The 25282-nt window shown below is 47.0% G+C and overlaps 1 protein-coding gene across 4 annotated transcripts in view; it reads left to right on the plus strand.

The window, feature by feature from the left end:
- Positions 1–881: 881 nt before the first annotated feature.
- Positions 882–25282, plus strand: part of LOC124000249 (zinc finger protein 423) — a 184943-nt gene continuing 160542 nt past the window's right edge. For all 4 annotated transcript variants that reach the window (XM_046306494.1, XM_046306502.1, XM_046306510.1 and 1 more), the window contains exon 1: positions 882–1822. In XM_046306494.1, coding sequence (XP_046162450.1) covers positions 1783–1822 — 40 coding nt within the window. In that variant the 5' untranslated portion in view covers positions 882–1782. The remainder of the gene's footprint in view (positions 1823–25282) is intronic.

Consider the following 25282-nt stretch of genomic DNA (forward strand, 5'->3'; position numbering starts at 1 on the left):
ATTAATTGCATCCACCTGGTGTTCCAGGTCTAAATGTGGGCTCCCAAGTGGCACAGTGGTCTAAGGCACTGCATCTTAGTGCTTGAGGCATCACTACAGACACCCAGGCTGTATCACTACCGGCTGTGATTGAGAGTTCCATAGGGTTTGGCAGGAGTAGGACATCATTGTAAATAAGAATTTGTTCTTAACTGACTTGTCTGGTTAAATTTCAAAAATCGCCCCTGATTAGAAGGGAACAATGAGTAAATATGCAGTGGAGCTGTCTTTGAGGTCCAAAGCTGAGTTTGAAGGCACTACAGTATCCGACTTTCTGCTGTTGCACTGACCGACTTTCGTCTTCAGTCGGCTTCGTTGGGCTTCGTTGGGTTTACCGCTCTCGACATTCATTGATTTTTCACATAGGAATGAATGGTGTCACGTGACCGATGACTTTGCCCATTCATACAGCCATTGGTGAGGGCCCAGACCCCCTTGAAAAAACAACACAGAAATACACCGCATTATTTCACATTTAAAATCATTCTGAATAATGAAATGACAGACTTTGTATTAAGCTGCGTTAAAAAGCCATTATGCACTGTTAAGCACGGCAAAATAATAGCCAATATTATTAATTTCTAATACATATCGAAATAATGCATGGAAATAAACGGATGCGTTTCAAGACCAGCTACTTTTACAAAACGCATTTCAACATCACATGCAAACATTTAAGATTTAAAGGACTAAAACCAAATCCAGTCCGTATTTTTCATGCGCTCTTCAGAGTTCCTCCAAACTCCGTGTTTTTTCCCCAATCTGTGCTCAAAGTTAAGCTGCAGTTTCCATGGCTGACCATGGTTTGGTGCTGTTGGCTCGCTCTGTCTGCTCAACCCAGGCTGTGCAGTGCTCCCAGCGGGATCAGAGCGCTCCCCCGCCGGGACCCTACTCTCACATCCTCCTGCTGGGACACAGCTACATTTCCAGCCAAGCCTGGCTTTATTATGTGTGTCTGCGCTGCAGCCCCGCCAGTAGTCGGATCGGGAGGCGGAGGGAAGACCAGAGTCAGGACAAAGAAAAGGGGAGAAAGAGGCTAGCGACCGCAAACATTTCACTGGGTATATGAATGAAATTACAAAGGGAGATATTTCAACAAATCCCCAATGGAGAAAATGCTGGGTAAGGTTGCATTGCCCATGTCACCTTCTGAAAAATAACGGACGGACGGAGGAGGGAGGTTTGGTGTTCGCAAGATCAGGGAGAACGACTTAGTTCCGAGAACAACCTCAAGAAGCACAGGAGGAAAAATAAAAAATGTAAAGCTTGTTTGAACAGAAATCTAGAATTGTGTAGTCAGGTATTCACATTATTTGGACGTAGTGGCTGGCACCTTTCTAACTGCCGATCAGGTGTTACCGCATCGCACGCCTGTCATTTGGCTTTGGCTGTCTCTTGAAACTCTACGGATAAAGTCGCGCAGTCGCCAACGAACATAAAAGGAACAAAAGATACATACTGTCGCTACGGACCCAGAGAGAAAGACAAGTTGTTCCGTCAATTCTACAGGTTGAGTCCAGCTGAAGAAGTTAAATTGCTGGAGTATCCGGGCAATGCGCCTCTCCACAGCTCTTAATTGTACCTACCTCATTTTAACTGGATTATAGGCTACTATCAGAGTCTGAAGTTGCCGCATTGCAACAGGCAAAGAAGTGAAAAACGCCAGCTAAAGTATCCATCTGTATGACAGTATTCGCAAAGCATTAGAGATCTACACGAGAAGAAAATAATATCAGCCCAGAGATGTCTAGACGAAAACAGGCTAAACCGCGTTCCGTAAAAGGTAAGTGTTTTGACATTTTATTTTATGGAGAGACTGGAGACATACTCACGAGTAGACGCATAACCAATAATAATATTTCCTTGCATCATTTGCCGAATACTGTGAAATTCAAATATTTAAATATAGTTTTAAATGTTGTCTTTATTATATATATTTTGCCAAACAAAGCCTGAGCAACGTAAAGTAAAATAAATCATAGAACATGTACCTGGTCTATCATAGACAACTCTCTGTACTGTTACAATAGTCACTCAGGCGTTCCCTGGTCAGCTAATTACTTAATCGATTGTAAAATGGGACCACATTCAATACCCGACTAGACTACAACGTGTTTGTTTCATTAGCTACTGCTCACCAGTATTGTTGATGTGTGCGTAATTATTGTCACCCGTGCCACGTGACCCGTTTGCTGCCCATGCATGCCCACATCGTGCACATGTTGTTTTCCCATCACCGTGATAAATGCATGGGCACATTTGTTTGTGTTTTAGTTGATAGACCATTTTCTTGGTGACCCGTATTTTCTAGTAAAAGTTCATTTGGGCATTTGGCTCGTTTTGCATCTGGCTGCGTTTACACATGCAGCCCACATATGTTTTTTTTGCCCAACATTGGCAAAAGATCGGATCTGAATGGTCAAGTATTGGCAAAAATATCCGAATTGAGCTGTCTGTGTAAACAAGGCCTAGGGAAACCAGATGGGCAATGGGGTGGCCATGTGGTCCAGAATTATTAGGTTACCCCTCCCCCAATTAGTCATTTTGTTCTATGTAATTGATGGCAACAATATGCAATGTTTATGGTGGAAGGATTATAAGGCCTACATTGTTTAAATTATATGTTTTAATGCATGCACTCTGTAAATGTAGTGACTTGTTCACCAAGACTAATGGCAAGTTGAAGCTGTGTTGATGACCACAGTGGCTGGTCTGGTTCTGAGTCACCAGAGCTTGACGTCATGACCTCTCAGGATGCCTGTGTAAATGCAGCCAGAGGCAAAATGAGCCAAATTAACTTTTACTACAAAATACGGGTCACTTTATAATCTGTCTGTACTAAGGATCCACTGTTTCAAAGCATGAAAAAAAAGATAATGTAAGCTGAATGAGGGGAAAGAGATCACTTGATTATTTTAACAATTTCATAAATTGATGAAGTACAATGATTACAAGTACATATTCCACGTCTGAAAGTAATCCTAATTTCCCTGCAGGGTAAAGAATGCTAGTCTTTGTACTGTTTTGTATCCTAAGTGTGTTGAGCAGCTTCAGCTTGTGGCTTTGAATAAACAAAGCTTTTGCTTAGTCAGTGATGCACAGCAGCTCTATGTGTAACTAAGATGTGTTCTGTTGCTATCACCCCACAACACCTTTCCCACGGCCTGGCATGTTCTCAAATTATGAGTGAGCAGCAGAGTGGTTCAAGGCATTCACCGGGGATTATTCGTGTTTTTCATGTCCCGTTGTCTCTCACCTGCTCGCTCACTCAACTCCAAAGAGTGCCTGTCGATGCCAAAGCAGAAACAACACATTGAGAATCATATTTATTCCTAGTTTGCTACACACAGACAGTCAGACATCCAAGATGAAAAAAGGATTGTGGAAAGCACCAATCCTTGTTATTATCAGTGGTTTTCTATCCTAATTGTAGATGGCTAATTGAGGTTGTGTCAATATCTATGATTGGCTCTTTTACTAATGGGGAGGGATGGAGGAAAGAGGGCAGCGAGCGCTTCTTATCAAAATATTATTTATCCCCATTAATCCTTTTTTAATGTGTGTCTTTGCGTAGAGTGCCTGGCCGGGGCATTTCTGTTTCATATCTCCCCCATCCCCATGAGTATTTCATGCATTATGTAGTGATAATTACACATTAATAAATCCTCTTCATTTACAGGACATTAAGTGGGAATGAGTGCAGATGACAGGAAGGGAGGGAGAGAGCACTTTTTTATTTTCCACAATGTTGTTTACAGTCAATCAAATCAAATTGGACCTTTAACCTGTGATGTGGGAGAAAGAGATGCTGGAACAAGGCTTGTCTAGGACTAGCTGAGAGAGTAGGGATCCAAGGCTAAAGGCATCATTTCCACTCCGCCTCCCTTGTGCTTTTCCACCTCATTCCACATCAAATTCCACCAGTACTACTCTGTTTTCACAAGCTATCAATTCAACATTTTTCTAAATTGCAGTGAAATGTAAAACAAATCGTAATCCATTGATAGCTTCACCCGGCCAAGACTTTAATTGCTGTCTCCACTGGATTCGGGAGTTTAGATATTATTTTGTGTGTCCATTTTATGTTGACATAATAGTACTTAAATGTTGCAGTTGAGTTATGTCTCAATCTACATTATGGTTAGATTGTTAAATTACTTGTACACCTTTGTAGTAACAGTTAAATTACCTAAGTAACAACATTGTATTAACATGTGACATTGCACTTCAGTAATCACAATTAAATTGCATAGCAATAGTTGAGAGTTTATAATTATACAAGAAGAAAAATGACTTATTTTATTGCATAGTTTGTAATAGCAAAAAGCTAAAGTCCATTACTATGCAATTACAAAGCAATTGACCACAATGTAACAACGATGTTGGTACTCAAATATACAGAATAAAAATATAAACGCAACATGTAAAGTGTTGGTCCCATGTTTCATGAGCTGAAATAAAACATTCCAGAAATATTCCAGGTCCTCACAAGTGGCACAGCAGTCTAAGGCACTGCATCCCAGTGCTAGAGGCGTCACTACAGACCAGGGTTTGATCCCGGGCTGTATCACAACCAGCAGTGATCTGGAGTCCCATAGGGTGGCGCACAATTGGCTCAGCGTCATCCGGGTCAGGGGTGGGTTTGGCCGGGGGGGCTTTACTTGGCTCATCGCGCTCTAGCGACTCCTTGTCGGTTTGGTGGGTCATGTTTTGGAGGACTCATGACTCAAACTTTACCTCCCGATCCCGTTGGGGAGTTGCAGCAATGAGACAAGATCAGAATTAGGGAGAAAAAGTTCCATACGCACAAAAACCTTATTTCTCTCAAACTTTGTGCACAAATTTGTTTACATGCCTGTTAGTGAGCATTTCTCCTTTGCCAAGATTTTCCATTGACCTGACAGGTGTGGCATATCAAGAAGCTGATTAAACATCATGATCATTACACAGATGCACCTTGTGCTGGCATTGTCACACAACACAATGCCACAGATGTCTCAAAGTTTTGAGGGAGCGTGCAATTGGCATGCTGACTGCTGGAATGTCCACCAGAACTGTTGCTAGAAAATGTCATGTTAATTTCTCTACCATAAGTTGCCTCGATTGTCGTTTTAGGAGAATTTAGTAGTACGTCCAACCGGCCTCACCACCGCAGACCATGTGTATAGCGTCGTGTGGTCGAGCAGTTTGTTGTTGACAGAGTGCCCCATGGTGGTGGGGTTATGGTATGGACAGGCATAAGCTATGGATAATGAACACTATTGCATTTTATCAATGGCAATTTGAATGCACAGAGATACCATGTTGAGATCCTGAGGCCCATTGTCGTGCCATTCATCCACCGTCATCCCCTCATGTTTCAGCATGATAATGCACTGCCCCATGTCGCAAGGATCTGTACACAATTCCTGGAAGCTGAAAATGTCCCAGTTCTTCCATGGCCTGTATATCACCAGACATATCACCCATTGAGTATATATGGGATGCTCTGGATCAACGTGTACGACAGCGTGTTCCAGTTCCCGCCAATATTCAGCTACTTCACACAACCATTGAAGAGAACTGGGACAACATTCCTCAAGTCACGATCAACAGCCTGGTCAACTCTATGCTAAGGAGATATGTTGTGCTGCATGAGGCAAATGGTGATCACGTCAGATACGGATTGGTTTTCTGATCCACGCCCCTACCTTTTTTTAAGGTGCCTGTGACCAACAGATGCATATCTGTATTCCCAGTCATGTGACATCCATAGATTAGGGCCAAAGTAATTTATTTAAATTGACTGATTTCCTCATATGAATTCTCTCTGTAAAATCTTTGAAATTGTTGCATGTGTGTAAATATTTGTATTCATTATAATTACAGTGTTAATAATACATAGGTTAGCATCTTATTGCAAGTATTACTGCTGTATATTTTGTTTTGGATTGATCTAGTTTAGTTTTTTTTTAAAGTATGTGTGTGCATGAAGCCTATCCCTGACAACCCTCTATAATATAATAATATAATAATATAATAATAATATATATGCCATTTAGCAGACGCTTTTATCCAAAGCGACTTACAGTCATGTGTGCATACATTCTACGTATGGGTGGTCCCGGGGATCGAACCCACTACCCTGGCGTTACAAGCGCCATGCTCTAACAACTGAGCTACAGAAGGACCACCTGTCATCCTGAGACCATATGTTTTCAACATTCAATTGCTCTTTTATTGTCACCTAGGCTTTTGGCAGCATAGCCAAAGTTTCATTGGTCAACAGGCTGTTCTAAAACAGTGACGTGAATTACCACAGGACTGATTAAGTGTCGAGAGCCTGCTCCCCTGTCTTTATTCTGTGTGTGTGTGTGCGCACGTGCGTGTGTGTCTATGTGTAAGACAGGGAATAATACATAGTCTGGTCTGTCACTTTCACATTATGATATTATCATTGTGCGTTCTGTTAACTGGCAGCAGGCATGTAATGTCTTTTACCATTCATTGTTGCAATTTGTAAGTATAGAAGACTGTTGACCTGTGTTATTGGTAGGTGAACCTCAAAATAGATTTTTCTAAGCCTTTGTAAAATGTTCATTGACTGCACTGCAGGGAGAGCAATTTTGTCTTGTACTTTGTATTTTGATATGGCAAAAAAAGTAATTGGTCATTGTTCAGCCACAGCGGTAGTCTTTTTTTTATAGAGCCTATTAGTTTGCCCAATATTATATGCATTTTGCACTTTTTCAAGAGGAGAAAGGGGATATTTTTAAAGGTACAGTGCACTCTACTTATAAGAGTCCTAGATATAGGACATTTAATTAACCTGCTTATAGTGGTCCAATATTTAAAATAAACGTTGCCTGAGAATCAATCGCTTATTATCCTTCCTTCCTGTAATGTAGTGTAGTCTTGCTCTACAGCAGACCCTACTGGTGTGGAGATGTGCGCGTGCCCAGTTAGGGTGAGCTCCCTTGTGGCCAGTGTGTCTGCCAATGACAATTCCTTATCAGCAGCCTGCCTGCTAGTGTGTATGGAAGGATCTGTCTTAATGGATGGGCTCAGTCGTAGGCTGTGCCATTGTACCGACTTAGCATCAGGGTTTATCAGCACTCTGGACTTACTGGGCCGGAACCGCCGCCGGCTCAGGACCCTCTCCGCTCTGTGCTTCCTTTCTAAAGAGCCAGCAACGCCAGGGTGACTTCTGTTATTAATTCTGTTTGTGTGGTTGGTTCCTGCTCCTCTGCTCCCCCCGACCCCCTCTACCCCTGGCCTGCCAACTACAGCTCCCCCACCAATACCTCCCTGTGGAGTCTGTCCTCTCTGAGTTCCCTCGCTCTGAAACTCTGATTGTGCTGCTGCAGTGGGCGGATTAAAATGTGTTGGAACAATGCGTTCAGAAATATTTTTTTTCAAATCTTCTCCTTCCTGTGCAAATTGTGTGTACAGGACCAGGGCATCACAACGACCAATTCTCACTCTAACCTATAAGCCAAATGTGAGATTAGATATGATTTCATATTTTGCTTAATGTTCTTTATTGTGCAATGTTAACCTGAGGACATTTGGAATGGCCCACCTGTTGTTTGATGTTGAACCAGGCTGATCTGTGGCAGACACCCAGCGTTAACCAGCCTAAACGCCTGAGCACGGTGCAGGCTCCGTAAATGGGATATGTCAAGCGCAGCCCTTTGTGAGCCAGTGAGTATGTGAGTGTAGTAATGGGTTTTGTGTGTAAATGTCAGTGCAGTGTCTCCAATGTGAAGAGAGGGCTGTGACCCAGCTCTGCTCTGACCTCAGAGAGAGAGAGAAGGCCAAAACCATGAACCTTCTGGAGGGTAGCTGCAAGAGCCAGATCAGCACGAGCAGAAAACTGCTGTTTGTCTGATCCAACAGTGTAGGCAGAGGTCTTCATGTTCAGTTTTTCTTCCTATTTTGTCTCCTCCTCCTTTCATCCATTCCCATCTTCCTCACCTTGCTTCCCCACTGCTCTCCTCTCCTCTTTCCTCAGTCTGGTCTCAGAGCATGTTGTATAATTCTGCAAGTAAATCCGAGATACTCCATTTAGTATGATATGTTACGTTTCGTATAGTATGTTTTCATTTGTGGATGTCCATCACACATTTCGTATGATATGTTACGAATTACAATTCATATCATATGTTCCAAATTTGCAAAACGTACAATATGTTACGAATTTGCAAAAACATATATGTTACAAATTCTAGCTAGGTAGCTAACGTTAGCTAGCTCACTAATGTTAGCTAGGCTAGGAGTTAGGGTTAAGTTTATGGTTAGCGGAACGATTAGTTAAAAGGGTTAAGGTTAGGGTGAGGTGAAGGGTTATCTAACATGCTAAGTAGTTGGGCAGTAGCTAAAAAATAGTAAGGAGTTGAAAAGTTGCTAATTAGCTAAAATGATAAAGTTGTGGGTGATTAGATTCGAACTCGCAACCTTTGGGTTGCTAGATGTTTGCGTTATACGTGCACACATCCATCCCAACCTTTAGTTTTTGCCTTAATTAACAATCTGTCTCATGTAACCATACAAAATGTAGCATATCATACTAAATGGTGTTTCTCCGATTTACGTAAAGAATGACATGAAATGCTCTGAGACCAGGTTGCTCTCCTTGGCCCTCCCTGATGACAGTGAGGCTGTGTTCATGCTGCTTTCTCTAGGCAGCTGCTCCTCGACCCCACGGTGTCTCCGTAGGCTGTACATTAAACATAAGCAAAGGGGGCAATTAAGCACCTTCACCACACCTGGCTGATGCATATATTTATTGGGCAGCCTCCCCCTCAGAAGGCTCCTCGTCCCAGCTCTGATGATTAAAGGGTGGTTGTTGGGGAGGGGGGAGGAGAGGAGGAGGCCTGATGCTGAAGTCTAATGAAGAGCTTTGGTCCTGTGTTGACCCCTGCAGCCTGCCTTGAACTCTGGCCAGGGGGAGCTAGGCCTCCTGCTGGCCAGGCCCTTGCTCCTCCATCCTGTCTGAATCCGGACTGGTTCCAGGGCGTCTTCCAGGGCTAGTTTGGGTCTGAAAGAGCTGCAGGGGCCGGTATCTGGAACAGTCCTGGGTCGGAGATGGGAGACTGACTGTGCCCACGCACGCACCAGGAAAAATCCTCCAATAGCTTCCTTCGGCTCAACCTATTGATTCCACTGTGCCTGAAACCTTTCCCCTGAAAAACACATTGAGTTAAAAACATACAGAAATTACTCCAATGGATTGAGTGCCTTTGGCTGTGTGTATATATTAGCTGTGTTGGGTTGTTAAGTAGCTCTTTGAATCATTGAACATAAAGTACATTTAGGAAGAAGACAAAACAGAACAGCATTTCATAGTCTAGTCTTTTCAATGTTTTTCAGCGGTCCAAAATATATCTTGGTCCTGCTGCTTGGACTTTTAAGACTACCTGCTGGCATCCCCCAGCATGACAATGCTTGCCTCCACCATGCCATGGACTTTGTAATTGTATAACCTGAAGTCATGGTTAAAAGGCTGTTGAACGAGGTTTCTTTGTCTTTTGAGCTTTAATAGAATTTACAAATGAGATTTGTGTTTTGAGAAACGCGCTGCTCTGTGTTTTGCAGTATAGTGCTGTGATACAGCTTCTCTTTAATCACAGTAAGAACCTTCTTCCTCTGTGTTTTGCAGTATAGTGCCGTGATACAGCTTCTCATTAATCACAGTAAGAACCTTCTTTCTCTGTGTTTTGCAGTATAGTGCTGTGATACAGCTTCTCATTAATCACAGTAAGAACCTTCTTTCTCTGTGTTTTGCAGTATAGTGCCGTGATACATCCTCTCATTAATCACAGTAAGAACCTTCTTCCTCTGTGTTTTGCAGTATAGTGCCGTGATACATCCTCTCATTAATCACAGTAAGAACCTTCTTCCTCTGTGTTTTGCAGTATAGTGCCGTGATACAGCCTCTCATTAATCACAGTAAGAACCTTCTTCCTCAGTGTTTTGCAGTATAGTGTCGTGATACATCCTCTCATTCATCACAGTAAGAACCTTCTTCCTCTGTGTTTTGCAGTATAGTGCCGTGATACAGCCTCTCTTCATCCCCACTTGAAACCTCGCACCACATAAAACTTTTAAGCTCAGACAGAATTATCCCTTATCGTATGGCCCTCCTTCATGCTGGCCTCTGTGAATGACTAGTCCTTGATGTTTAGTCAAGGACTCGTGTTTTTCTTATTTCTTTTCATTCAGCTCCTCTGTCAGAAGGCGAGAACCCCTTACAGAGCCCAGAAGAATTCACCTTGCAAACAGCAGGGTGAGGAGCGGGAAAGAAACGAGTCGCTCTTGATTTCACAAGTTGCTCTCAATTTCACAAGTCAATTGTAAATTACATTTACATCTGATATGTTTTCATTTCCCTATTACAGTCTTGTCTATGGTGCATTCTCACTTAACACACATGCATTGTTGAATGGTGAGCTACTTACAGATAGTGTTCCCATGAGAGAAAGAGAGCGATGGTGGAAAGGTTCACTCTCCCTCTTTCTCTCCCCCACAATGTCACCCTTCTTTCTCACACATTTTCGAACAGTAATGTGACATGAGAAATATTGAAAGTCAAATTAAATGATCTAAATGACGGTCTCGAAACATAGTGGGTGTGTTGATGGCCAGAAACAGGGAGGGCTTGAGTCCATATGTTTATGTGTGAAGATGAGGATGAGGCCTCTGCTCACAGCTCCGAGTCACAGCTCTTTGTTATTCTATCTCCAAGGCAGGAGACGGCAGGTCAGTTAAGGATAAGAAGTGGGTGGGAGAATGGGGTGCAGATGTGTGTGAGAGAGGTATCCAGGGGAGAGCTAGAGATGTTTGTGTTTAAGAGGGCAAGTTTAGTTGTAGTCTAATGTTGATTGAGCCAACCACGCAGCATTTATGAAGAGATGGCTGTTTAGCACTGTGCACTGGAACCATCTATCTGAGAATGTGCCACTCTGGGGCTGTCTTTGTATTGTCAGTGTCTCAGAGGCTTTTGAGTCCATCACTCAGACTACACAAAGGTGTGTGAAGGAAGGAGTCAAAAGAGGAGAACATTCTAAAATCTGTTTTTTCTTGCTTGTTTTTCTTTCCCCTAATAAATGCTTAATGTCACCATCAAACAGGGGCTAAGAGATGGAGTGAAAGTCTGCAGAAAGAGACTAGGAGATAGCCGAGTGAGAGGACTGGGCTGTGGACTGTGGGCCCTGTGTGTTGGTTGATGGATCTTTGCTTTAAAAATGTAGAGTCTAGGCCTGTCTCAGCCTGCGGGTCCAGCCGTGTTGATGGGCAGTCCAGGGACCATCCTCTTCTCTTCCCAAAACATACAGTACCAGTCTAAAGTTTGGACACACCTACTCATTCAAGGGTTTTTCTTTCTTTATTTATTTTTTACTATTTTCTACATTGTAGAATAATAGTGAAGACATCAGAACTATGAAATAACACATATGGAATCATGTAGTATCGAAAAAAGTGTTAAACAAATCAAAATATATTTTATGTTTAAGTTTCTTCAAAGTAGCCACCCTTTGCCTTGATGACAGCTTTGCACACTCTTGGCATTCTCTCAACCAGCTTCACCTGGAATGCTTTTCCAACATTCTTGAAGGAGTTCCCACATATGCTGTGCACTTGTTGGCTGCTTTTCCTTCACTCTGCAGTCCAACTCCTCCCAATCCATCTCAATTGTCGGGTGATTGTGGAGGCCAAGTCATCTGATGTAGCACTCCATCACTCTCCTTTTGGTCAAATAGCCCTTACACAGCCTAGAGGTGTGTTTTGGGTCATTGTCCTTTTACAAACAAATGATAGTCCCACTTATTGCAAACCAGATAGGACGGCGTATCCATGCAGAATGCTATGGTAGCCATGCTGGTTAAGTGTGCCTTAAATTCTAAATAAATCACAGACAGTGTCACCAGCAAAGCTCTCCCACACCATCACAACTCTTCCTCCATGCTTCATGGTGAGAACCCCACATGCGGAGATCATCTACTCTCGTTCACCTACTCTCCAAAAATCTCAAATTTGGCCTCTTCAGACCAAAGGACAGATTTCGACCTGTCTAATGTCCATTGCGCATGTTTCTTGGCCCAAGCAAGTCTCTTCTTCTTATTGGTGTCCTTTAGTAGTGGTTTCTTTGCAGAAATTCGACCATGAATGACTGATTCACACAGTCTCCTCTGAACAGTTGAGATGTTGAGATGTGTCTGTTACTTGAACTCTGTGAAGCATTTATTTGGGCTGCAATCTGAGGTGCAGTTAACTTATTCTTTGCAGCATAGGTAATACTGTGTCTTGCTTTCTTGTGGCAGTCCTCATGAGAGCCATTTTCATCATAGCGCTTGATGTTTTTTTCAACTGAAATTTTCCTTTTTGACTGACCTTCATGTCTTAAAGTAATGATGGACTGCCGTTTCTCTTTGCTTATTTGTGCTGTTCTTGACATAATATGGACTTGATCTTTTACCAAATAGGACTATCTTCTGTATAGCCCCCCTACCTTGTCACAACACAACTGATTGGCTCAAATACATTAAGGAGAAAATAAATTCCACAAATGTACTTTTAGGGTTAGGGTTAGGGTTAGGGTTAAGGCACACCTGTTAATTGAAATGCATTTCAGGTGACTACCTCGTGAAGCTGGTTGAGAGAATGCTACTGAAGAGTAGTAGTTGGTAGTTATTAGGGTTTTGCATAGTTTCATGCACCTTTACCTCAACTTCACCTGTAAGCCTTTCCCTTTCTATGCATGGGCTTTCTGGCTATACTTAGTGGCAGTGATTGAGGAGACTAGTGTTGGTGAACGTTGAATGTGTTTGTGTTTTGGGATAAGAGGAACCTTCCCATGCCACACCAAGCATGCAGACCGGCAGCAGGCTGTGTGAGGAGTGTGAGGCTGTGGGTCTCAGAAGGAGCGTGACTGCAGAGTTAATCTGTCCTCCAGTGATATGAGCGCCACAAAGCTCTTCCAGAAAGGGGCCTGCTGTAATGCCTAATCAAGTCTGTATCAAACTAAATAATGCCTTAGCATGAAATTGGAATCTCAAGTCAAAAAGCACTCCCCAGCCTGTACTACAGGATAAGGCAATTAAGGGTCCCCATTCTGCCTCTCTCTCCCAAGCAGCCCCGGGTCCTCTGTGAGTCTGATGCCATTGTCATTGTGTGTTTCTGTGTGTGTGTATGCATCTCGGAGTCGGTGAATGTGTGTATCTCCCTAAGTATGTGTGTCTGTCTCTTTGCATGTCTGTGTTTCTCTGCATGTCTGTGTTTCTCTGCATGTATGTATGTCTCTGCATGTCTGTGTGTCTCTGTGTGTCTGTTTCCCTCTACATATGTGCATATGTCTCTCTGTGTGAACGTCTCTCTCTGTCTCTGTGCATGTCTTTATGAGTGTCGTCTGTCTCTCTGTCTGTAGGTGCAGCTGAGCAGTAGGGTACAGTATTGTTTGGTGTTGGTGTAACTCTGTGCAGCACATCTATTCCTGGAGGGTCTCATGAGGGTCTCTAATCCAGAGAGGCCGTCCTCCTCCTCCTCCTCCTAGGTCACCAGTCAAATGCTGCCTTTTTGGATGGGGAGCTAGTGGGGGTGCAGGGACAGAATTCTCTCTTTCTTTGTCCCGTCCCCTTCTAACGGCATCATAGTGTAGCGTTTGGAACGTGAATACTTTGTCGCTCCCCCAGTGGGTTCTGTTGTGAACCCGTGTCGCATTCAATGACAGCGGGAGGCAGCCCTTGTGATTTAATCATGTCTGCTTTTGTCTTCACACGTTTTCCTATTCCTTCTTTCTACCCCCTCTCCATCCCCCCTTCATTCTCTCTTCCTCTCTCTCTGGTGTTTTATGTACATGCTGGAGGTGTATTGAAACCATTTCACCCTCTGCTCTGACAGTTGAGAAAATAAACACATTTGAAGATCGAGAGGCCCTTTAATCTTCTCCGTTGCCTGCTCCCTAACATGACGGAGACGTGCTTGTGTGAGTGCATGTCAGGGTGTGTGTGTGTGTGTGTGTGTGTGTGTGTGTGTGTGTGTGTGTGTGTGTGTGTGTGTGTGTGTGTGTGTGTGTGTGTGTGTGTGTGTGTGTGTGTGTGTGTGTGTGTGTGTGTGTGTGTGTGTGTGTGTGTGTGTGTGTGTGAATATAAAGTTGAGTGTGGCTCTCTTGGTGTTGAGAGGTGGATTTGTTGTCGGCTGATAAGCTCTTGGCGCAGTATCTAAGGAGGAGTGTGTGGATTCTTTAGCTGCCTGAGACAAAGATTGTGCAGGCAGGCGCAGAGGGTACAGAATCAAAAGGAAGGGGGAGAGTTGACACTGCAACCAGGGCTTTCCTCAGGAAACGCCTGCTGGCGAGAAGAGCGAGAAACACGTCACAGCATAGCCAGGAGTGTGACATGTGTACAAAGGGAATGTGTGTGTGTGTGTGTGAAAATAAATACACGGGACCTATCCTGTGAGTGGAAACAACAGAATGGGCCTATCTAAAGGAAACCGTCTTCCATTTCCCTTTGGCCCTTTTCTCCCTTCCACTGAGTCACCAGGATCCCAGCTCTCACATGACCATGGTTTCAGACCCTGTACTAACAGAGCGTGTTTAGTGCACTTGTGTGTTTGTCTCTGTTTGAACCAGTGAACAGAGTGATCAGAGCCTTCCACACCTGACACCGCCCAGCTCCGCTGAGAGACCAGCCAGGTGGATCCTGTCCTGCTGTGGAACTCTGCTTTGTGGAGGAGTGTAATAGGCATTCTGCTCCACCATTGCCTCTCTCTGAGAAGAAAAGGCATAGGCCTGTATCTGGCGATTTGTGTCTGGGGTTGGTTCTGCCAGTGCTCCTCTTGTTGTAGAGCTGGGCCTAAGGCGGAGTCTTGGCGTGGGTGCTGCTGCTTGCGTGCTCCAGGCAAGAGAGAGAAAGTGAGTGAGTGATCAAGCCAGGGAGACGGCCTGCTCTTCACAGAGCTCTGCTTGGCTCCAACTAGCCAGGTTCTCCCCAGGGCATCAGCCAAGACCTGCCTGAGGAAACAGAACCTAAAACCCCACAACCGCTGCTATAGTAGCCATCCACCCACACTTCCATCCTCAGCTCTTCCACCCCTATCCTCGCTTCCTCTCTCTCTCTACAGCTCTTTCCATTCTTGCTTGTCCTTCAGTTCTCTGGCATCCTCCAGCCTCTAGACCCATAAACCCTTGCTCCTGTAGAGAGGGGGGTGTAGGGGTACGAGAGGGGGGGCTAGTGGGGGGTAGGGGGGTAGCAGCTGGACGGCTCAGCAGGATTTTGGAGCCGCAATGTCCTCTGTGAGAGAGACAGAGCTGTGGGCCCCGTCAGGATTTGTGTTCTTTCTCTGTGCTATCTAAGCTCTCTGCTGTTTTCCCCCTTTACCCATTTGTGTTTTTTTTGGCCAGTGGTGATGGTTTGTGTTTTTAGGGCTGTAGAGCAGTTTCAGTACTGATAAAAGAATTTGGTTAATCAGCTTCTGTCCCTGTCCCATGGCGGTGGCTTGGAGGACAGGCCATTGAAGTTAGAGCTCCGGACGGCTTGGGCTGCAGATTGGCATCACGCTTGGTCAGTGGTGACACAGTGCCCCACAGACCAGAGGGACACTACAGCCAGCCAATGAGAGATCCTCTCTCAGCCCGCCCTTGCGCAATGGGAGCACCCTGGGAATTGGCATCCCTGTCATTGTGCCCATTTGATGGGGGTTTGGGGAGCAAGGAGAAGGTAGGGCTGACAATGTGGCCCTGCATGCGTTCTGGTGAAGCTGTCATACTGTGTTCAACCATGTTGGATCTTGCCTAGCCATCTTGTCTCAAGAGGACCACAATGGAAATAAGTCCCATACTTCATTGTGTTGTCCTCCATGATTTTATTCATGTGCATATATGGCTTTTTCAAGTTGTACGCATGCTAGCTAAAACAAATGGTTGAATAATAAACTAAGCCACAGGCTGCTGCATACATTTACATTTTAGTCATTCAGCAGACAGTCTTATACAGTAGTATGTACATTTTCATATTGTTCCCCCCTGGGAATCGAACCCACAACCCTGGCGTTTCAAGTGCCATGCTCTACCAACTGAGATACACAGAACCACATACAGCCATGGGCTGCCCTCTACTCTCCCATCACTGTGATTAATGACATTAGCTCTGTAAATATTAGTTTTGAATGGCATGTTTTCTCAGTTATGACTTCGTTGTTGTTGTCTTTCTGTTAGTGGTGAGTTGGTTTAGTCTTTCCCTGTGGAAATCATAACGTGCCAGTGGCTGCTGTCCTTCTAGTCAAGACTACAATGATGTTCAGCTCTCTTCACTGGCAGAGGAATCCTCTTTTATTCCAGTTATGTGTGTTTGTGTGTCTCCGCACGATGCAGTGAGCCGCAAGAGTGAACACAGTCTAGCACCAAGCCCTAATCCCCAACTGTGTATGTATGTTACAGGATGAGAGAGGGTGAGACAGGCAGAGTGAATAAGTGTTTCATGAGTGAATGTGTGTGTAGGAGAATGGGAGAGCATTTGTGTGTGTGTGTGTTCAGTTAAGCAGCGCTGTGTGTGTGTGTCAGATCAGGTGAGCAGGGCTGTGTGTGTGTGTGTGTGTGTGTGTGTGTGTGTGTGTGTGTGTGTGTGTGTGTGTGTGTGTGTGTGTGTGTGTGTGTGTGTGTGTGTGTGTGTGTGTGTGTGTGTGTGTGTGTGTGTGTGTGTGTGTGTGTGTGTGTGTGTGTGTGTGTGTCAGGTCAGTTGAGCAGGGCTGTGTGTGTGTGTCAAATCAGGTGAGCAGGGCTGTGTGTGTGTGTGTGTGTGTGTGTGTGTGTGTGTGTGTGTGTGTGTGTGTGTGTGTGTGTGTGTGTGTGTGTGTGTGTGTGTGTGTGTGTGTGTGTGTGTGTGTGTGTGTGTGTGTGTGTGTGTGTGTGTGTGTGTGTGGTGGGTGTGTGTGTGTCAGATCAGGTGAGCAGGGCTGTGTGTGTGTGTGTGTGTGTGTGTGTGTGTGTGTGTGTGTGTGTGTGTGTGTGTGTGTGTGTGTGTGTGTGTGTGTGTGTGTGTGTGTGTGTGTGTGTGTGTGTGTGTGTGTGTGTGTGTGTGTGTGTGTGTGTGTGTGTGTCAGATCAGGTGAGCAGGGCTGTGTGTGTGAGCAGATGTGTACAGTCAGTAGCATTGCTTGCTCCCTAGGGGAGTTTGGTCCATCAGATGCAGACTGCACTGTGCATGTCCACATCATTCTCCCAGCTATTAAAATCCATTAAGCCATGCAGAACAAGCCAGGCTTTTATCTTTTATTAATTATCTTGAAACCCAAGCCCTGCCGTCTTTCCCTCTGCTATGTCTATGGAAAAACTATATCTATAGCTCAGTGCAGTGTGTGAGGAGCAGTCATACAGGACCATTATGTTTGAGAAGACACAAGTGCAGGACAGTAATCAGCCACACAAAATAGTTAGGCAGCCCTTAGATGTTAGTGTTCTGTCTGTCTTGGGTTTGTTCAGCTTGCATTCTACCAGTCTGACCTGGTATGTGAGTTGAAGTGAAGTGAACACCCAAATGCTTTTAAAAGAGAACAGAGAGAACTTTCATGTTTCTGTCTTATGAGGATGAGGAGGGAGGCACTCTCTTTTTCTCTCTGTCTGTTTTACACATTTATAGTGATGGAGCTCCACCTTATGTGTGGAGATGAAACCGCCATCATTCAGGTACAATGGGATGGGGATTACAAATGGTGTGTGTGTGTGTGTGTGTGTGTGTGTGTGTGTGTGTGTGTGTGTGTGTGTGTGTGTGTGTGTGTGTGTGTGTGTGTGTGTGTGTGTGTGTGTGTGTGTGTGTGTGTGTGTGTGTGTGTGTGTGTGTGTGTGTGTGTGTGTGTGTGTGTGTGTGTGTGTAGCTCTGTGGACAAGAGGCCTGATTGTGTGTGGACTGCGCCATAGCTGCTTGTTGCGATGCTGTGTAGTGTGGTGGGTATGTGCTGTGGTAAGGTGGTGCAGGGCCTGGGTGGTGGGCCTGTGAATCCATGTTAATGAAGGGATCTGACGGAGGCTCTAGCAGGGCTCTGCTCTGGGCCACAACAAACTCCTGCTTCCTGTCGGGTAGGCTCCCAAGGTGTTGCGCGCAGTTTTGTTCTAAAAGAACCACACATACTCTGGTACACACATACACACACACACACACACAGGCCTGTATACTCACACACACTATCGGATGCATTGACATTCATACACTCACACATGCTCTGTACAACACACACACATCTGCAAATGGGGGGGCTGCTAATGGCTTCCAGTGGGAGAGGGGAGAGCAGGATTTTATCCCTTAAGTGTAAAAGACAATCAGACAGAATGGCCGGGGGCCAGCAGCAGGGCTGTGCGGCCCTCCTCTCCTGGCCAGGGGAGCAACTCCACACACATTAGGTATTCTGTGTCTACCTCTCCTGCAGACGGCTGCATTGGAGCTGGGCCCAGGTGAGACCACTTGCTCTCTCTCCCCCTTTACCACTCTCTCTCCAGTGCTCTCTTTCTCTCCATCAATCTCTCTCTGCTGCGCTCTCTCTCTTTCTCTCCATCAATCTCTCTGCATCTGCTCACACACTTACTGTTAGATTGTTCATTATCCGATCTGCATAATATAGCAACCATTTTTCTCTCCATCAATCTCTCTGCTGCGCTCTCTTTCTCTCCATCAATCTCTCTCTGCTGCTGCTCTCTTTCTCCATCAGTCTCTCTCTGCTGCGCTCTCTTTCTCTCCATCAATCTTTGTCTGCTGCGGTCTCTTTCTCTCCATCAATCTGTTTCTCTCTGCTGCGCTCTCTTTCTCTCCATCAATCTCTCTCTGCTGCGCTCTCTTTCTCTCCATCAATCTCTCTCTGCTGCGCTCTCTTTCTCTCCATCAGTCTCTCTCTGCTGCGCTCTCTTTCTCTCCATCAATCTCTCTCTGCTGCGCTCTCTTTCTCTCCATCAGTCTCTCTCTGCTGCGCTCTCTTTCTCTCCATCAGTCTCTCTCTGCTGCGCTCTCTTTCTCTCCATCAGTCTCTCTCTGCTGCGCTCTCTTTCTCTCCATCAGTCTCTCTCTGCTGCGCTCTCTTTCTCTCCATCAGTCTCTCTCTGCTGCGCTCTCTTTCTCTCCATCAGTCTCTCTCTGCTGCGCTCTCTTTCTCTCCATCAGTCTCTATCTGCTGCGTTTCTCATTTCTCTCCATCAGTCTCGATGTGTGTTCTGCTAAAGCTCTCTTTCTCTCCATCAGTCTCTCTCTGCTGCGCTCTCTTTCTCTCCATCAGTCTCTCTCTGCTCACAGAGTTTCTTTCTCTCCATCAGTCTCTCTCTGCTGCGCTCTCTTTCTCTCCATCAGTCTCTCTCTGCTGCGCTCTCTTTCTCTCCATCAGTCTCTCTCTGCCTCTGCGCTCTCTTTCTCTCCATCAGTCTCTACCTGCCTGCGCTCTCTTTCTCCCTCCATCAGTCTCTCTCTGTAGCAGCGCTCTCTTTCTCTCCATCAGTCTCTCTCTGCTCGCTCTCTTTCTCTCCATCAGTCTCTCTCTGCTGCGCTCTCTTTCTCTCCATCAATCTCTCTCTGCTGCGCTCTCTTTCTCTCCTCAGTCTCTCTCTGCTGCGCTCTCTTTCTCTCCATCAGTCTCTCTCTGCTGCGCTCTCTTTCTCTCCATCAGTCTCTCTCTGCTGCGCTTCTCCTATAGTCTCCCTTCTCTTCTCTCCATCAGTCTCTCTCTGCTGCAGTCTCTCTTTCTCTCCATCAGTCTCTCTCTGCTGCGCTCTCTTTCTCTCCATCAGTCTCTCTCTGCTGCGCTCTCTTTCTCTCCATCAGTCTCTCTCTGCTGCTCTCTTTCTCTCCATCAGTCTCTCTCTGCTGCGCTCTCTTTCTCTCCATCAGTCTCTCTCTGCTGCGCAGTCTCTTTCTCTCCATCAGTCTCTCTCTGCTGCGCTCCCTCTTTCTCTCCATCAGTCTCTCTCTGCTGCGCTCTCTTTCTCTCCATCAGTCTCTCTCTGCTGCAGCTCTCTTTCTCTCCATCAATCTCTCTCTGCTGCGCTCCCTCTTTCTCTCCATCAGTCTCTCTCTGCTGCGCTCTCTTTCTCTCCATCAGTCTCTCTCTGCTGCGCTCTCTTTCTCTCCATCAGTCTCTCTCTGCTGCAGTCTCTCTTTCTCTCCATCAGTCTCTCTCTGCTGCGCTCTCTTTCTCTCCATCAGTCTCTCTCTGCTGCGCTCTCTTTCTCTCCATCAGTCTCTCTCTGCTGCGCTCTCTCTCTGGTTCGGTCTGCAGCGCTCTCTCATATAGCTCACACACTTACTGTTAGATTGTTCATTATCCGATCTGCATAATATAGCAACCATTTATCTCTCTCCAGCCTGTCTTTCTGTCTGTGTCTAACACTATAGCACCGTACTCTGCAGTGTGCTAACAGAAGGACACGGCTCTAGACTGAGGCTGCCTTACCTGCAGTCTCTTTGTTAATGAAAGGCCCTCCCCTGGGTAGACAGGAGCACAGTTGTGTGTGTGTGTTTGGGGTCGTATGAACAGGCTGTGGTAGGTTCTTTGTCTGATAGGGGGGTCTGCGTGTGTTCCCCGAGGTCCCTTGCACCCTGTTTGCTTTGTGTGGAGGTGCCATTCCTTAGAAAAATAGAAGCTCTCATTTAGAAAAAGCACAATTAGAACACCCCCCCTCCCCATGGGTACATGATCTTGTCATGTAAATTCACGCTTGTTGTTTGTGATGTCGTCGAGAGTGACTCATTTGATCTCTACCCTCGCGATATTCGCTGCTACGCTGATTTCTGTGTTGCCGACAGCCACGCTGCCATAGCTACATACTGTTGCAGCTTAACACTGCTTAACAGGGCCCAGAAATGCAAATAGCAGCACGCGCTCCAACCACCACAGCAGCAATTAACAGAAGAGGAATTTCAATAATATTAGAAATAAATTGTATCAATAATTGGGTTTGTGTGTTTGTGTGACGCCCCATGGGGGATCTGTGTTTTTTTAACCCTCCTCTTAAATAAATGTTTAACGAGAGCAGGAGGGAGAAGTGCCTGCCCCTGCAATGTTGCTAAACACAATGTGCTCTCTTTGGGAGCTAGGAGCTCGTTAACCCATCTATACCTGCCTCATACACTCTGTTCAACATTCAACATACAGGTGTTTCAAGAGGGGAGGGGACTGTTGAAGTAACAGAACAGTCTAGAGGAACCTGGTAGGAAGTTCTCATCAGCCTATACCAATACTGGGTACACACAATCTAGAACTTAGGTTATGGTTTGTGAAAATGGTCCCAGTTGGTGAAAGAGGGGCTAAACCACACCTCAGTGGTGAGTTATAGGTATCAGTTTCCCATTTCTCTCACAGCCTCGATGTGTGTTTTGGCAAAAGCTGGTCAGTTTGCGTAGGAAACCGAGGGTATCCAAGGTAACCAATTGAAACATGCTGGAGTCATTAAACCAACCGTTCCTCTCACAGGACTGTTTTACTGTAGGTTAATGATGTCACAGAGTTTCTGAGGGAATTTAAATCAGGGGAGGGACCTACTGTATAAAGTAGTCTGTATATACTTCCCCTGCCTTACATTCTCTCTCTGCCTCTGTCTAGCAGTCTCCCTCTCCACTACTCTCCCACTCTCCCTACCTGCCTCTGTCTAGCAGTCTCCCTCTCCACTACTCTCCCACTCTCCCTACCTGCCTCTGTCTAGCAGTCTCCCTCTCCACTACTCTCCCACTCTCCCTACCTGCCCCTGTCTAGCAGTCTCCCTCTCCACTACTCTCCCACTCTCCCTACCTGCCTCTGTCTAGTAGTCTCCCTCTCCACTACTCTTCCACTCCCCCTACCTGCCTCTGTCTAGCAGTCTCCCTCTCCACTACTCTCCCACTCTCCCTACCTGCCTCTGTGTAGCAGTCTCCCTCTCCACTACTCTCCCACTCTCCCTACCTGCCTCTGTGTAGCAGTCTCCTCTCCACTACTCTCCCACTCTCCCTACCTGCCTCTGTGTAGCAGTCTCCCTCTCCACTACTCTCCCACTCTCCCTACCTGCCTCTGTCTAGCAGTCTCCCTCTCCACTACTCTCCCACTCTCCCTACCTGCCTCTGTCTAGCAGTCTCCCTCTCCACTACTCTTCCACTCTCCCTACCTGCCTCTGTCTAGCAGTCTCCCTCTCCACTACTCTCCCACTCTCCCTACCTGCCTCTGTCTAGCAGTCTCCCTCTCCACTACTCTTCCACTCTCCCTACCTGCCTCTGTCTAGCAGTCTCCCTCTCCACTACTCTCCCACTCTCCCTACCTGCCTCTGTGTAGCAGTCTCCCTCTCCACTACTCTCCCACTCTCCCTACCTGCCTCTGTCTAGCAGTCTCCCTCTCCACTACTCTCCCACTGCCCTACCTGCCTCTGCCTAGCAGTCTCCCTCTCCACTACTCTTCCACTCTCCCTACCTGCCTCTGCCTAGCAGTCTCCCTCTCCACTACTCTTCCACTCTCCCTACCTGCCTCTGCCTAGCAGTCTCCCTCTCCACTACTCTCCCACTCTCCCTACCTGCCTCTGTCTAGCAGTCTCCCTCTCCACTACTCTCCCACTCTCCCTACCTGCCTCTGCCTAGCAGTCTCCCTCTCCACTACTCTTCCACTCTCCCTACCTGCCTCTGTCTAGCAGTCTCCCTCTCCACTACTCTCCCACTCTCCCTACCTGCCTCTGCCTAGCAGTCTCCCTCTCCACTACTCTTCCACTCTCCCTACCTGCCTCTGCCTAGCAGTCTCCCTCTCCACTACTCTCCCACTCTCCCTACCTGCCTCTGTCTAGCAGTCTCCCTCTCCACTACTCTTCCACTCTCCCTACCTGCCTCTGCCTAGCAGTCTCCTCTCCACTACTCTCCCACTCTCCCTACCTGCCTCTGCCTAGCAGTCTCCCTCTCCACTACTCTTCCACTCTCCCTACCTGCCTCTGTCTAGCAGTCTCCCTCTCCACTACTCTCCCACTCTCCCTACCTGCCTCTGTCTAGCAGTCTCCCTCTCCACTACTCTTCCACTCTCCCTACCTGCCTCTGCCTAGCAGTCTCCCTCTCCACTACTCTTCCACTCTCCCTACCTGCCTCTGCCTAGCAGTCTCCCTCTCCACTACTCTTCCACTCTCCCTACCTGCCTCTGTCTAGCAGTCTCCCTCTCCACTACTCTCCCACTCTCCCTACCTGCCTCTGTCTAGCAGTCTCCCTCTCCACTACTCTTCCACTCCCTACCTGCCTCTGCCTAGCAGTCTCCCTCTCCACTACTCTCCCACTCTCCCTACCTGCCTCTGCCTAGCAGTCTCCCTCTCCACTACTCTTCCACTCTCCCTACCTGCCTCTGCCTAGCAGTCTCCCTCTCCACTACTCTTCCACTCTCCCTACCTGCCTCTGCCTAGCAGTCTCCCTCTCCACTACTCTTCCACTCTCCCTACCTGCCGCTGTCTAGCAGTCTCCCTCTCCACTACTCTTCCCTCTCTCTACCTGCCTCTGTCTAGCAGTCTCCCTCTCCACTACTCTCCCACTCTCCCTACCTGCCTCTGTCTAGCAGTCTCCCTCTCCACTACTCTCCCACTCTCCCTACCTGCCTCTGCCTAGCAGTCTCCCTCTCCACTACTCTTCCACTCTCCCTACCTGCCTCTGCCTAGCAGTCTCCCTCTCCACTACTCTTCCACTCTCCCTACCTGCCTCTGTCTAGCAGTCTCCCTCTCCACTACTCTCCCACTCTCCCTACCTGCCTCTGTCTAGCAGTCTCCCTCTCCACTACTCTTCCACTCTCCCTACCTGCCTCTGCCTAGCAGTCTCCCTCTCCACTACTCTCCCACTCTCCCTACCTGCCTCTGCCTAGCAGTCTCCCTCTCCACTACTCTTCCACTCTCCCTACCTGCCTCTGCCTAGCAGTCTCCCTCTCCACTACTCTTCCACTCTCCCTACCTGCCTCTGCCTAGCAGTCTCCCTCTCCACTACTCTTCCACTCTCCCTACCTGCCGCTGTCTAGCAGTCTCCCTCTCCACTACTCTTCCACTCTCTCTACCTGCCTCTGTCTAGCAGTCTCCCTCTCCACTACTCTCCCACTCTCCCTACCTGCCTCTGTCTAGCAGTCTCCCTCTCCACTACTCTCCCACTCTACCTACCTGCCTCTGTCTAGCAGTCTCCCTCTCCACTACTCTTCCACTCTCCCTACCTGCCTCTGTCTAGCAGTCTCCCTCTCCACTACTCTCCCACTCTCCCTACCTGCCTCTGCCTAGCAGTCTCCCTCTCCACTACTCTTCCACTCTCCCTACCTGCCTCTGTCTAGCAGTCTCCCTCTCCACTACTCTCCCACTCTCCCTACCTGCCTCTGTCTAGCAGTCTCCCTCTCCACTACTCTTCCACTCTCCCTACCTGCCTCTGTCTAGCAGTCTCCCTCTCCACTACTCTCCCACTCTCCCTACCTGCCTCTGTCTAGCAGTCTCCCTCTCCACTACTCTTCCACTCTCCCTACCTGCCTCTGTCTAGCAGTCTCCCTCTCCACTACTCTTCCACTCTCCCTACCTGCCTCTGTCTAGCAGTCTCCCTCTCCACTACTCTTCCACTCTCCCTACCTGCCTCTGTCTAGCAGTCTCCCTCTCCACTACTCTTCCACTCTCCCTACCTGCCTCTGTCTAGCAGTCTCCCTCTCCACTACTCTTCCACTCTCCCTACCTGCCTCTGTCTAGCAGTCTCCCTCTCCACTACTCTTCCACTCTCCCTACCTGCCTCTATCTAGCAGTCTCCCTCTCCACTACTCTTCCACTCTCCCTACCTGCCTCTGTCTAGCAGTCTCCCTCTCCACTACTCTCCCACTCTCCCTACCTGCCTCTGTCTAGCAGTCTCCCTCTCCACTACTCTTCCACTCTCCCTACCTGCCTCTGTCTAGCAGTCTCCCTCTCCACTACTCTTCCACTCTCCCTACCTGCCTCTGTCTAGCAGTCTCCCTCTCCACTACTCTTCCACTCTCCCTACCTGCCTCTGTCTAGCAGTCTCCCTCTCCACTACTCTTCCACTCTCCCTACCTGCCTCTGTCTAGCAGTCTCCCTCTCCACTACTCTTCCACTCTCCCTACCTGCCTCTGTCTAGCAGTCTCCCTCTCAGATTAAAAGCTTATCTAGCGCGTGTTTAGCAGTGGCGCAGTTACGCTATTACTGTGTAACTCCGGTAGGGCAACGTAAATAGCGCACTTGGTAGTGTGTACTGGTGCTCGACCAGTCGGCAAAAGCCAACATCACCCATGACATAGAACGGTTGGTTGTCAAGGGCAATTCATTGTATTATCT

The sequence above is a fragment of the Oncorhynchus gorbuscha genome, linkage group LG02 (assembly GCF_021184085.1).
Source record: "Oncorhynchus gorbuscha isolate QuinsamMale2020 ecotype Even-year linkage group LG02, OgorEven_v1.0, whole genome shotgun sequence".
In the NCBI taxonomy this organism is placed as follows: domain Eukaryota; kingdom Metazoa; phylum Chordata; class Actinopteri; order Salmoniformes; family Salmonidae; genus Oncorhynchus; species Oncorhynchus gorbuscha.